General features: G+C 42.9%; 2 protein-coding genes across 3 annotated transcripts; one reads left to right on the forward strand and one right to left on the reverse strand.

Annotated features, from left to right (window-relative positions):
• Nucleotides 1–54: 54 nt before the first annotated feature.
• Nucleotides 55–3947, reverse strand: LOC100827541 (dol-P-Glc:Glc(2)Man(9)GlcNAc(2)-PP-Dol alpha-1,2-glucosyltransferase). 2 transcript variants are annotated; one of them, XM_003580042.4, is made up of 8 exons: nt 3485–3947; nt 2974–3062; nt 2566–2899; nt 1976–2237; nt 1482–1619; nt 1166–1370; nt 660–802; nt 57–573 (listed from the first exon to the last, which is right to left on the reverse strand). In XM_003580042.4, exons 1-8 carry the CDS (start codon nt 3572–3574, stop codon nt 314–316), a joined length of 1521 nt encoding a protein of 506 aa, XP_003580090.1. In that variant the 5' UTR covers nt 3575–3947; the 3' UTR covers nt 57–313. The 2 variants fall into 2 exon arrangements, with proteins under 2 accessions (XP_010240092.1, XP_003580090.1); XM_010241790.3 differs by lacking the exon at nt 3485–3947 and having other exon boundaries at nt 55–573; nt 2566–2882.
• A 63-nt stretch (nt 3948–4010) lies between these two features.
• On the forward strand, nt 4011–7423 carry LOC100831314 (trafficking protein particle complex subunit 2). Its single transcript, XM_010241789.1, has 6 exons — nt 4011–4224; nt 5646–5735; nt 6206–6291; nt 6449–6510; nt 6607–6692; nt 7028–7423. The coding sequence occupies exons 2-6, from the start codon at nt 5655–5657 to the stop codon at nt 7118–7120; spliced, it is 408 nt and encodes a 135-aa protein (XP_010240091.1). The 5' UTR covers nt 4011–4224; nt 5646–5654; the 3' UTR covers nt 7121–7423.
• The last annotated feature ends 6879 nt before the right edge of the window (nt 7424–14302 follow it).

Consider the following 14302-nt stretch of genomic DNA (forward strand, 5'->3'; position numbering starts at 1 on the left):
TTTTCCTGTAGTATGCTCGGGCTGAACTCACAAAATTTGTACAACCCCAACCCATAGAAGGTAAAACTGCAACGTCAAATGTTTATTTCTTCAAAGAATGGTGAAATAACAAGTAACGTTACCAATGTTTGACTTAATTGACGACTCATACGAGCCCTAGTATACAGGAAAACTGACAAAAAGATTCAATCACCACTGAATTTCTGATACTCCCAGTGGATCGGCACTTAAAGGCCCCTGTTAGCAGCACTTGACATTTTATAGGAGCAACTGAACAGTGGAGTTGGTCTCTTCTGAAGTTCGCCAATCTAAACTACCACATAAACCTTTGTGTTCCAGGCTCGTGCTCCCAACGGAATGGTCTGAACAGAAACATCGCCAGGGTGAACAAATCAGCAGCAGCATAAACAGACCCCAATGCAAGCAATTTGCCATTATCAATTACTGGGGAATTAAGAATCAGTATAACCAACGGGATTGTGTAGTATCTAAATTCAACTAATGGGGCAGGGACGAGAACTAAGGCAACTGAGAAAATAAAGGACAACACCCAAACCCTTGTCTGCGATTTCCCTGCAAGATAAGAAACAAAAGAATTGCAGTTCATATATACTTTTCAAAATAGTTGACTTACCCTAAATTTCAATGACAAAGTTTACCTAAGATGTTGATAACTGAAAACCATGAGTAGACATAAAATGGGATCAAAATGTATTTCATCATCCAATGAGCCTGGATGACCTTCCTCCAGATATAGAAGGTGTAGTGTCTATTGTCAGCAAGAAGATAAGGATGAGCAATGCTGCACCAAAGGATCCAAAAGACACAGCCATTAGGGATTCTTAAATAGTCAAATACACACAAGATAAAGGACAAAACTTAGTAGAATAAAGTGGAACCATTGAGAATCTTCTGGCATATATTTGACAGCAAGCATATATTTGACTGCAACTGTAGTTCAGCACCTAAATTGCAAGTACTACGAAGCATATGTTTGACTGCAACTGCAGTTCAGCTCCTAAATCCCAAGCATTACAAACTAGTATGTGTAGTTGCTTGCCACTTGGCTTGAGTTTTAATTTTAGCAAAATGGTGAGTCGGCATTAACACCAGACTGTTAAGGTTCTTCTCTTAGCAGCAAGAGAGAGATGTTCAGGTAACAAACCTGAAGAAATGTACAGCCACGAAGCTTAAGCCAAGAGCCATGAGCATTGCCAGAAGACTAAAGGTTTTGTTCTTTCTACACAAGCGGAATAGGTCTGATACTCGTCTGGGAGTAAAATGCCATGGTAGGAGGGCAGCAGATGACACCAGACCAAAGTACAGCAACTGTGCAAAGTGTGGAGAAACAACATGGGCTTCCTTAGCACCTGCATCACCCAAAGCAAGAGCGTGCGTTTAGCACGCTATAGATTACTTTATGAATTGCTAAACTCTATGAAGTACATATAATACAAGAACAGTTAAACACAAGAATGTACCTAGTACTATGCCACCATTCCAGATTATAAATGCTACAAATACCACCAGAACTATTACAAATGGTGTAAAAGTTATTAAAACTTTACACTTTGAATTCCATAAACCGAAGCTGATGTCCGATATTTCCTCTGTAAAACCTGCACATTACTCATAAATGTTGAATATTTTTGTGAAAAGGACTGCACATAAAAGAGGTAACATGGTCTTGCTAGAATTTCCACCCTTTTTCAACAAAATATCAGTTACACTTATAAATAAATTGATAAAAGTTTGAATCTAGTGATCTGGTGATTATAAAAAAAATACCAAGCATATCATACAAAGACATATCTTCAATCTCAACAATCATGGAAGGATGTTTAGATTATTTTGTAAACCCGATTGTCGAAGGACATTAAGTATGCCACCTAGTGAATAATAAAAATGGAGCGAGAAGCTTGCAGTAGAAGTTCAAAAATATATATTTCTTAATTCAAACAGCTGGAGTGCTCACTGGTATGCAGTTTAGTAGATCCAGAAACAACTCTCTTCATAGTTATGGATCTATCCTTTCGCCGTCTTCTCAAACCTGGAGCAGTGGCTTTGTTAGCCAGGTCAGATACTTCCGTGATTGACTTATCTGTTAGTCCATTGTTCTCATGAGAAACATAGTCACTGTGACAAAGGTCTTGTACATATGTAATGGCTCCATTGGCAGCAAAAAATAGCATCCATATTGCATTAGTCTGCCGGAAAAGTATTGAGATGACACCGAACTGCAGGCAAAAAGGAATCCAGTTTATTCATAATGGCAGGACGTATATTCGAAATCAAGATTATGAAGGTTTATATACAACATGTAGGTACGAAATAAGTGTTTGGTTCTTTGAAAATTATGTTGAGTCTTTAACATTTTATTTAATGATTCAACAAAACCATGACTATCAAGTATGCTACGGATAATTATTACAAATTTGCAACAATCAAACAAGCTAATTATTCTGTTGTGAACACAACAAACCAACAATAATAGATATGTTACCACAATATGCAGTCTTATCTCATTGAAATCTATGATGCACTTAGTTAGTTCAAAGTACTCACCATTGCACTGACCCAAAACCGTTTCTTCAAGCAGTACAGGTACATTGCAAGAACTGCGGCTAATGATGCGACATCAGTGTAATACAGAAAGGTAAAGAACCAGTGAACAGGATACAATGCTACAAGAATAGCATACACAGTTGCCTTCGCTTTGCTGATTCCTGGCTTGATACACAGAAGCAGGTCGTGAACAAGAACACCACAGACCACTGCCATTATAACATTAGTTGACCGGAGAAGTGCTGGGGTACAAAGGGGTTCGAGTGCATCTGCCACCTTAGTAGCCCATGCACCAGGAAACAAAGCCGCAACATATGCTAGAGAAATGTAGTACCTGCAAAATTGCAGAGAAGAGTCCATCACAAGGCAAATTTGAGATTGAAGCAATGAGGAGTCGTTGAAACTCACAGGCCAGGAGGGGTGGTGATCATGGGATCCCATGTTAATAAATCTCCACGGCAATAGCGCTGCGCCTGGGGAACATGGAAGATCTCATCCTAAACACAAACAATAAAATGGTACAGCAAATGTTATCACACCTGCTTGCTAAATCTAAGATTTCAGGAGAAGTCTAGTTTCTAAACAAGTACAGACCTAACTCATGAAGATTCCTTCATGGAAAGATACAAAGTTTTTCGACATGAGAACCAGTGAATGTTCCACCTAATCTCTTACTTGTATAAACAACATTGGAAAACAAGTGTGGTTGCAATTTCAGACCTGACATGGTGTTAGCGAAAAACAAATTCTAATGGATCATAATTTCCAAATAGCATTTCTTTGGGAGAGCAACACTATTTTCCATAACCATTATGTACATCAGCAACTTCTAAAGCAAGTGACATGGCCTGTTCAAAAGCTTCCCGTCGTATTTGGCTAGTTCAAAAGTAAACATGCATATCCGGGGAAGATGACTCACCATGTAGGGGTCAGGAACGACGGAGTCGACCCAAGCGGCGATTGGGATAGCCCATGCGGCCACCGCCGCGGCGACAACCAGCCTCCCCATCCCCCAAGACGCTCCGACTCCAGAAACCCCACTTCAGAGACTGCCACCCCGCTTCAGTTCGAATTCAATTCCCGGAACTCGGGAGCACAGACCTCATCACATGAAACTTCATGACAACTAGGAGCAGATCTAGTCCCCGGCACACCCAGAAACTGTCAAGGTCAGTGGAATTGAACTAATCGCTGGATGCCTCCAAACCCAATGGCGATCGCAGGCGGGGTGGAGACAGCAGGGACGCGATGTCGAGGCGAGGAAGAACGGGAACGGCCAGGATATGGCGGCGCCACGCGTGGGAGGCGGAGGAATTGAGGCGTCGGCGGTGACGCTGAGCTACGGCGGCGGCAGCTCTGAGTCGAAAACTCGAAATTACCCCAAGGCTTCTGAAGGAAATTACGATTTTGTGCCACCGCGAAACCCCCTTTTACGGCACGCCACGCGATCCACCAGTCCAGCCCCGGCTCGGTCTCTCAACCCCCCGCCACCGCCCAGATCCTCCGTCGACTACTTCCCCCCGCCGCCCGGAGCTTCGTCCCGCCGGACCAGAGCAGCTCCCCGACGCCATCCACGTCGCCACTCCGACTCTGCCCGGACAAGATCTGCTCCTCCCCGACGCCCTCCCGGACCAGTCCAACTCCTCCCCGGCTGCCCAGGTTAGCTGACAGTGATACGACAACGTTCCTTGGAAATGCTAGTGTAATATTTTTTTTGTGTAATTCAATGGAGATGTGTTTCGTATGTATGACATATGCTGCCTATGTAGTGCAAAAAGGCAGTGATCATTTTGTTTGAACCTTAGGAAGTTATAAATCTTTTGATAGAAGTGAGCAATCCTTGGGAATGTTAGGCATCGAGGAATTGCTAATTTAACATTTGTCTTGCATAACCAGCGCCTGTGCATAACAGCATAAGATAGATGGTAAAAGGGAAATCCGGAAAAGTAACTTAGGACGCCGTTTCTCATAGTTTTTCTTGATGTCTGTATTGAAGAAGTGCTAGCAAACCACTGTCCAGTTTCATGTTGGAATAACCTTGGTACGCCGATTTGATAAACAAGTTTAACGGGTGCGCAAAAAGAAAATATGAGCGCAAACAAATCAAAAATAGGTGGAAGTTACTCAAAAAGGACTAAAATATGGGAGGGGTGTTTTTTTAACTCCGTTTGCTTGCAAGAAAACATTATTTCTATTTGACTTGTACTCAAGTAAACATTAACACCATGCTTTATTGTAATTTAGCACTTTATTACCTTGCTCACTTCTGTGGTAAAAGTAAAACAGTCAAAAAGAACGAGTTATCAATTTAATAGGACACAATTAAAGTCCAGGGGCATTACAGACTTAGCACAAGTCAACACAGACAATAAGCTCAAATTCCAGAAGCCAAAAAAATATGGTAGTAGTTTCTCAGGGCTTCCCCATCTTGCAACTAATTGCTATTACCAACTGTAATGAGATGCCTAGAACTTCCTGAACCAGACTTGGTTTAACCATGGCTTCAAACTTCAATCACAAATGCACCCATGCTCGAGGAGGTGTTTTGGGGCTGTTAAAGTATTATTCTACTCTGAGCAGTGAGCAGTTGCTGAAGTTTTACTAACAGAACTAGATAAAACTTGTGAATATATCCCTTTTGATCTTCTGGATATCATTTTGCACAGAAACTGCAATCTCTACCATCTGTGCAAATTGGAGTTATTAACTATGATTTTAACACAAGAAAAAAGTTTACAGAGTTTTTTATGCATTAGCCAACAGAAATCCGATGGCACAAGGCTCTTAGAACACAGCAACAACAGACAAGCACATCAGTTGCCGATAATACTAAGAATAAATTTGATGAAAGACATGCTAGTAATGAGGAAAAATAATATCTGGCTTGGCCAGATGTTGATCATTTGGCAATTCTTAGTTTTGAATGCATGTTGCTATCCTTGTGGAGCTAGGATAGTGGGGTGCATTAGTTTTGCTCCATTGTTTGTCTCTATATTCAACTGTATGTTCTCCCGACTATTTACTTGCAACATCTGATATTACTACCACAATTAATACTCTTTTCCTTGCAACATCCGTAGATATCTCAAATGGCCACTACAGCATGCTTCGTGATTGTAAGTAAGAATGACATCCCAATCTATGAGGCAGAAGTTGGATCCGCGCCCAAAGTATGTGTCCCACACTCCATTTCCTTCCAATATATCACATTTTAGCTATACCTGTAGACTATAGTATCTCATTCATACCACAATATGAACCATTTGGTTTGTTGATGTAATATGTTAAAATGTCTCTCGCCTCTTGGGTATGAAAAATCATTGCTATCTCCCTTTGACACAATCTGTAGGAGATAACAATTGATGGAGATTTTTCAAAGTTCTTCTGTTTGAGTTAAAAAAGTGTTATCTGTTGTGATTTTCTGTCTTTCTGTATGCTTGATCTCATTTCATGCTTACTACAATGAAACCCTTAATTTCATTTGGTCCCAGGAAATATAAGATTTCTATGTAGTGTTAATCGATAAAAAAATTATGCATTGGAGCCTTCTTTATATGGGGTCTGTGTCCTGAAGTGGTGTAAGCATACCAAATTACTGCTAATCTGTATGTCTAATCTTCTGGAGTTTACTCCCTTGCAGAAAGAAGATCTGGCTTATCACCATCAGTTCATCCTGCATGCTGCGTTAGATGTTGTTCAGGACCTGGCGTGGACCACAAGTGCAATGTGAGATTCTATTGGTTGAAAATTTGATCTGTAGGATACTATGCCCAAAAACTGTTTTGTTATTTTCTCTAGAATGCATGAAGCCCAAAAAGATTCTTTTCATTTTTTTTATTGCTTACCTCATTTAGCCCTTTCTACATTTTCTGTTGTTTTTCAGGTTCCTGAAGTCAGTTGATAGATTCAATGACCTTGTGGTGTCTGTTTATGTAACTGCTGGTCATATCCTTTAAAGTGGTTATGGCTGTGTTTTTCTTGTGTTATCTAAAATTCCCATTATTGCAATACTATTAGTTCCCTTAACTGCAATTATGGCACATACTAGATTCATGTTGCTTCACGATTCACGTAGCGAGGATGGAATAAAAGGGTTTTTTCAAGAGGTTCATGAACTTTACATCAAGGTAAGATGACTATTAGTCCATTACAATATGGAGAACCATCTCGTCGCATTTTAGATTACTAAGTGCTCAATTATGTCTACATTATTGAATAGTAATGCCTCTTGGTATCTTTCTTTGTAGTGAACATGATTTTTGGCATCGGTTTATTATCTTTTTCTACTCTTTTATCAATATGCTCTGTCTGCGTCAAGGTGATGGAACTTGTCCTCTACCTTGTAAATAGGCAACTGATGGTCAAAATCATGACAGTGTCTGAACTTCAATCTAGAAGATCCTACATGTACCAATAATGAGTCTTGATATAAACACAACCTCACAAATGTTGCGCTGTGCAGATATTCCTCAATCCCCTCTATCTGCCCGGCTCTCGTATCGCATCCTCTCATTTTGATACCAAGGTCAGGGCTCTTGCAAGGAAGTATCTGTAGTGTGCGGTCATGGAGCTGCACGTCATGATGCAGAAGCAGGCCGGCAAAGTACTTTTATTTTAGCTCCAGTTAATTTCGCTGTCATTTGTGCTGCATCAACTAGGCAGGTGGCAGAAGCGAGAGCATGCTCTGTTTATTTTTCTTGGACTCGCGCGTGTGTAAGCGAATCATGAGTTTAGAGAATTTTCTCCTGGTCTGCCTTAAAAGTCAGGCGATTCAACCTGAATGGATTGTGTTGTAGTACATGGAAAATCTATATACAAATTAATCTCCGTATAGCATGGAGGCATTCTATTGATTTCATATCTTTTGTCCTGTTCCTGGGCCAAGATACTCGAGCACAGTTGCGCATCTCTCATTCTCTCGCCTTTTCCTCTGCGAGATCCTACCTTTCACCGGAGCTGTGTCATGTCGCCAGCATGCACTAGTTTACGTGAATGCTGGTACTATGTTTAGTGCAAAGGGTATCTTCTGGGGTGAGAAGATCTGATAAGTACAGCTCCACTACACGGAGTACTTTGGTTCTTTTCACCCTTTCTACCAGGCTCGACCACTCCCAGCCCTTCGAGAACGAAAGGCATCTTGGAACAATGTCACACCGGCACCCAGCTAGCTGTTTCCAACGCGGGCTGGCCTCCTTTCTGTACCCATACAAGAACAGTAATCCGATAGCGTCAAGACTCAAAGAGCCAGACTTGTGGTGTGTGCACACTGGCATGCTTGTATGATGAGAGCACTGTCATTGTGTCAATCAGCAAACAGATCAACGAGGAGATCTTCAAATTGCACGGCCACTTGGCTTGAGCTTATCAGAAAAACCGGGAAGCCTCATGACAATCATCCACTCTCCACATATTTTTTTCAAAGCAACGCACCAAAAAGTTCAAGGGGATAAGAGCCTATCCGGCCTAGCTTATCACCTGATGTCATCTCCAAAGACTAAAAACTAAACTCTCCGGCCGTGAAGTCGTGGTGACCGTACTTTACCCCATGATTCAATTAGGCCTGATCCGGCTGATAAACTCCGGAAGTGGACAGGAGATCCATCCCAAAGTGCTGGACAACTTCGATCTGTTTGGTAGTGGAAGCTCGGTGGCGAACGGCCGGCGTCAATTCCCGGCACAGTGCCGCCTTTCGCTTTCTCGAGATCGCCGTATATCTAACCGGACCGATCGATGACTAGTACAGGCGACATCTATCATCTTCCCAGCAGGGACCAGATCGGTTGGCGCATCGGCCACGCTAGAAAAGACACTGCAATTCTTCCATCTTTTCTGGAGCTTTTGTAGTACATCCGTTTCCTGCTGCTGAACGCGCTCTAGTTTCTTTGTTTAAGGCGTCGAGGTGTGTGGCTAGCACCGGCTCTCGGTTCCCCCGGTGCGCTCTCTCCCTACGTAGCTAGCAAGCAACCAAGTGTAGTCTTCGGTCAATGCTGCCGATCACTTAGAACCCGAGAGCGACCACCCGTTTAACTTTTGGACCGCGCTTTCCTGCAGTGAATCATGGTGGGTTTTGACAGATGTGCGGACTAGCTAGCTTGGGTTTTCGTGTAGAGAGATCTCGTTCATACATGGGAGATCTTGCCAGCCCGGTACGTACAGCAAAGAATCGCTGGGAAAAGGACGGAGCTTAGGCTCGTAGTGGCCAAGGCAATTGCACTGGACCATGCTAATTATATGGGAGAGTGCATACGTCAGGAGCGTAGGAAGGATATATGTGCACCTTTCCGATAGTAAGATTAACCATGGGTGGGGAGGCAGGGGTATTCTTGTGTTGAAATCCTCTCACTTGTGATATAGAGTACTCCACAAGAACTTTGTCGATCACCAATGTAGGAGTACTCATTTGAAGAGTGAAATGATTAAGCATTTCCACTCAAACTTATAGGGTTGGCCTGCTTCACGTGACTAGTGATGTACTGATGTGATGAGAATGACAAGTACAGCTGGTGTATACTTGGATCGGAGGACATCACCGGCCTATCGGCAAAGGTTTAATTAGCATGATTCCAACCATATCACTCGCCACCACCAAATCCGATGGGTTAGAGGGAAATCTTGACGATACTATATGCCTCTCGGCAGTGCTGGCTCAACACTTAGCACTAAGAAAACTCACTATAAGGTGTTAACAGTGCTGAACTGCAACATAGAGATACCCAAACACACGATAATCAGTAGTGCCGGGCCACAATAACTCGCCAGTGCTGTCAGGTAACAAAACAACACAAAGAGTTTGAGAAAGGTTTTGAGCTTATTGCCTACTCCTTTAGCAACTTTGCATTAAATCTAATCAAAATTGTTCCCTATTTTACCCTTTAATAGCATGACATTTATAGGACTCAAAACACAAAACAAAACAAAAAATCCTTTGATCTTGCCATAACTTTCTGAAATTTTTCGGGGTTCGTATTCAACTTCTTTATCTTTCCACGGGAACTATTCATCCATAGAAACTTAGCAAAGAATTAGTGCCCTAAATATATTGTCATAAATAAGTCTAAATTAATCCACTAGCTAGGGACATGTAGATGTACTCTTAAAGTGTCATGACCTGACAGGAGCAGCTTGTAATGGTACACGGATAGACTCGCCATCCGGGGCTGGCCTCATGATCCAACGTACCAGCTTTGCTTGGGCGCCCCGGAGACCGCCCTTCATTTATGCATGGATTGCCCGTTTACCAAAGGTGTGGGGCGCCTTCTTAGGACCTGGACGGGTGAGGGTGCGGCCCCGGCGACGCCTTTTGGCTCCATTGACGAGTGGTGGGACGCCTCCCTTCCCCGCGACGACAAGGCTGCTAAGAGGAGGATGAGTGGCCACCTTATTTATATCTGGTGGAATGCCGGGAAGGAGCGCAACCGCTGCATTTTCAACCTCGCACGCCTCACTTATGTCGAGGTCGCCCACCTCGCCTTGGAGGACATCACAAATTGTCGTTTGGCTTTCGGTCTCCCGACCGCTAGCCTTGCCCTTGAACCAGACTAGGCGTTGCGTTTGCGTTGGCCCGGGGTTTTGTGCGTTTTCCCCTTGTATAGCAATAACGTCACCTCTCTGTAAATACTCTTTGCTCTCTTCTTAATGAAAAGGCAGTGCTCCTGCCCATTCCTCAAAAAAATGGTATATGGATACATGCATTGTGCCAACTCGTTCTTTAAGGTTGTCTGCAGTAAATTATCATGATCCATCCTTTTTCATGTTTTATACTCTCTCTGTCCTGAAATAAGTGACTTTGATTTGTATAGATTTTTATACAAATTCACGTCACTTATTTCAAGACAGAGGCCAATCATGAATTGGTACATATTCTAGGGAGTACTATAGCGTTTGGCTAATCAATTTTTTTTCTATCTTAGTGGCTAATTTCCAGCAACCAAAAACCAAGCATGAATTGGTACATATTCTAGTGACAAACTTCTTAAATGCTCGTAGTCAGGGCTTTCGTGCAGCTTTCCTTTGAATAAGCTGTACGTTGTTCGGTTTCCGGCTTGGGTTCCCTTGTAAACGGTACCACTCTATTCTTCCTAATGAAATGCAGAAACACCCTGCCCTCTTGACAAGGTTCCGTCAAAAAAAGAAATCTGTAAATGTGGTAGGATATTCAAAAATATATCGTGATGGTAGATATATCTTGTGCCAACCCACTATTTCTTGTTTAATTACAACTGTTTGGTTGCGCTACCATGACTTGGGAGGAGTACAATAGCCCTTTTTAGTCATGTTACCACACTAGCTAGATATGTTTTCAGAGTGGAACGTGAGATTTTCTGAAGAAAAAAGAAGTTGGGCACCAGTTTGAAAAAAGAGAGATCCGGTCGTAGTTCAACTGACATGACTTGTACCGAAGAAACGAAGACAGACGCCGCGTTTCCTCTTTTGGCCCTTTATTATGCTGCTCTCTCCACTCACAAGAGTATGTAGTGCAGCGTACGTTTGGCTAAGGCTAGGGCTGCTGCATCAAGCTCGCTTGTCACGAACCCGAAGATTCTGCAAACCCTTGAGCATAACCTGATTGAACGAGAACGAGGCGTACTGTGAAACGTGCTGCCATGCAGCTCTTTTGCATCTTTTGCCTTGTTATTATGGACGCATGCAGTGCAGCGGCTTTGTTGGATCGGAGGCTGTTATTTACAGGCCAGCTGCATCGACCCTCGATAGAGAGCGTGTCGATGGGAAGGCATATATTCGCCGAGTCTTCGATCTCATGCGCCGTGACGCGGGCAATATGCATGCACCTATACTGTCACGGTCTCAAGGAGATGGAGATGGACACGAGGTCCCTCTCAGCTGGCGACATACGAACGCGACGGATGAGTGCGCGCAGCGCAGATATGTGCGAAGGGTTGTTAGTATTGCAACTTTGGCGCCCCGGCCCTCTTTAGTGGTTTTATATAGATGAGGTGCCTTCTTAACATGACATCATGTGGAAGTTAATTTAACAGCTTGTCAGCTTGAAGAAAAAGTCGGCCATGGATACTTCAGATGGTGATGCTGATCCGAGCCGTACTTCAGATGGTTTTTAAACAAGAAGGAAGATGAGAGGCCGGCGTGTGTGTGTCGCGTAGAACCAAGCAACGTGTCATTTCCATGTTCATGCTAAACGACATTGCGCCTTTGGAAAAGTCTGACGGCCCATTGCTGCCTACTTACGTCCTAAACTGGGCATGCACCCAGAGAAAGATTCCTCCATGGCGTGGTGTGTTCTGCCTGGAACCTATTACCTACTCCACTGGTTTGTGCTCACGCTGCAATGCCGCAATACGTAACTGTAGGATCGGTGTAGGATCGTGATTTGGGCTTCCCTTCTCCGTCTTTTAGAATTTCAATAGCTTTACGCGGGGAATGCACACATATGTACTGAGTAGAATAAAAGCTGCCAATCAAACAGATCGCTTTTGGTAGTTTGCTCACCTTTTCCTTTTTGCAATCTTAACACTTCCTTTTTAACGACTTAAGTGCGCGGTTCGTTCTTTTTGAGCATGACCTTGGGAATTCTCAGTGCCGGTACCAATCTCACCCCTTCCACGAGCAACTAATAATAACCACCCATTATATGGTGGACCATAGCATAACTACTTGTAAGGCTTGTTGTACTGCAGCCTATTCATTCGGGCCGAATCTGAGTGCCATATTGAGTGGTAAACAGTGTATTTCCTCCGTCCACGAACAAGTGTGCATTTATTTTTGTCCTAAGTCAAAGTTTTTAAAGTATAATTAAATTTGTAGAAAATAATAGAAACATGTATGATATCAAAGTTGTATATTATAAAACCACATATACACGCATATGATTTCATAAATGCTGCTACATTTTCTTAGAAGGTTATTGAAACTTTAAGAAACTTTGACTTAGGACAAAGTCAAATGTGCACTTATCCGCGGACAAAGGGAGTATCTGTTTTGAGACTATAAACCGTGTGTACGTGGCCCGTTCGGAGCATACACGTTTTTTATTTTTATTTTTGAGATCTCTCTTGCCTAGTATCTGGATTTTTTTTTTACTCTATTTTTTGAGATCTCTCTTTGTGTAGCCAAGAGCAAAAATGCGAGCAGGCGAGTAGAGTCGAAGACGGAGCCGGAGGGCGGGCCCCACCGGCGGTATCTCACTGCCGATAGATCCGCTCTGAATCTCTGACCCAAAAATCTTACGTAGACTCTAGATCGAAATGTCTTCCAGCCTGCCCTTGCTGCTGTGCTCGCTTGCCCCAATTGAGAGGCACGGCGACGACTGGGTCGCCCCTATGGCCCTATGCTATGCCGGCGGCCGTGCAGGCAGGCACCGGCAGCGGCAGACGCACAGCAACGTTTTCTAATTAACTGATCGTAACCAAACGCAGATGACGGTGTCGAGCCGGCCGGCCGGCCGGAGTGCATCCGTGTGCAGCGTACAGGTTGTACACTTGTACTGGTAGGTCCATGACTCCATGGGTTGCTGCGTATATGCAGGTACAGATCGCATGATAATTCAATGCGAGAGGAAGACATGATACTGTGGAATCTGCCGTACGTGTTAGAACGCTGCTGTTCCACTCGTACAGAGATAGATCTCCTCTCTGTACCCCGCGCAATCTCCATCGATATCTTCCGGACGGCCGGGATACTGTGCGTGATGTGCGACGTTTTTTCTGCCTCAATGTATAACCCAGGAAGGTCAGGAACCGAAACAGTCAGTAATTCGTACGTATACGTTGGTGCCAGTATGGAATACAAAGATGAACGTGACGCTACGTCGTCCATGGATTTTAAAAGAAATATTGCGAAGATGAATACGTGTAGACTGTAGGCACTTATCATCGTGTTTGCAAAGATGAATGTAACGCTACGTCCATGGACTTTCTGTAATCGCAAAAACAGAGTACCTTTTACTTTCCAAAATAAAAGACACGTAATTATACCTGCAGTCAACGATCTTAATTTGACTTCATATGTTTATAAAGTTAATAAAAGAATAAATGACATACAAGTATTTGCAAGACAAATGCAATGATATTACTCTCACGTACTCAATTCGTATAATTGGTCAACGTTTTAAAGCATCGACTGCACACATATATAATTATGTGCCTTATATTTTGAAAAGGAGGGATTACCTTCATGGGTGGGTGCCCACATCTTTTCCGCACCCGAGACATCAGTATTTCCAGACCCAAACCTGTGGTCGACACGTTTCGCATACACGGGAGACTCTCCCAAGGCATTCTAACCTAACACGAATATCATGTCTTGAATGGTTTTTGCTCGGTTTTCAGTTAATTAACCAGGAAACTACTTTTTAATTAATGAGACAAGGTAAAGCTTATGCCGCCGCTTCGGAAAAAATGCCTTGTCATTTTGTTCCGTGTGTTATTTTTTCTCATAGTTGTCCTGCCATGTCTCATCATAGCTGTCCTCCCTTGTCATGAGAGGAATACAATTTTGATGATTTTGCAGTGAGGAGCAACACTAGAACACTAATTCTTGTGGCAAAAGTAACAAAATGAACTTATGCGCAACAAATTATGTACTCCCTCCATTCCATAAACAACTCATATAAATTTGTGCACTTCAACCAAGGCGAGCTAGTGTTTGTCCAACCAAGTTGAATTAGGAATAAATAAGTATGGGCACTTATTGGTTGTGAGAGGAAATCAATGAGAAATGAGCTATATAACGAAACAGATAGAAAAAAAATATATATTACTCC

The sequence above is a fragment of the Brachypodium distachyon genome, chromosome 5 (genome assembly GCF_000005505.3).
Source record: "Brachypodium distachyon strain Bd21 chromosome 5, Brachypodium_distachyon_v3.0, whole genome shotgun sequence".
In the NCBI taxonomy this organism is placed as follows: domain Eukaryota; kingdom Viridiplantae; phylum Streptophyta; class Magnoliopsida; order Poales; family Poaceae; genus Brachypodium; species Brachypodium distachyon.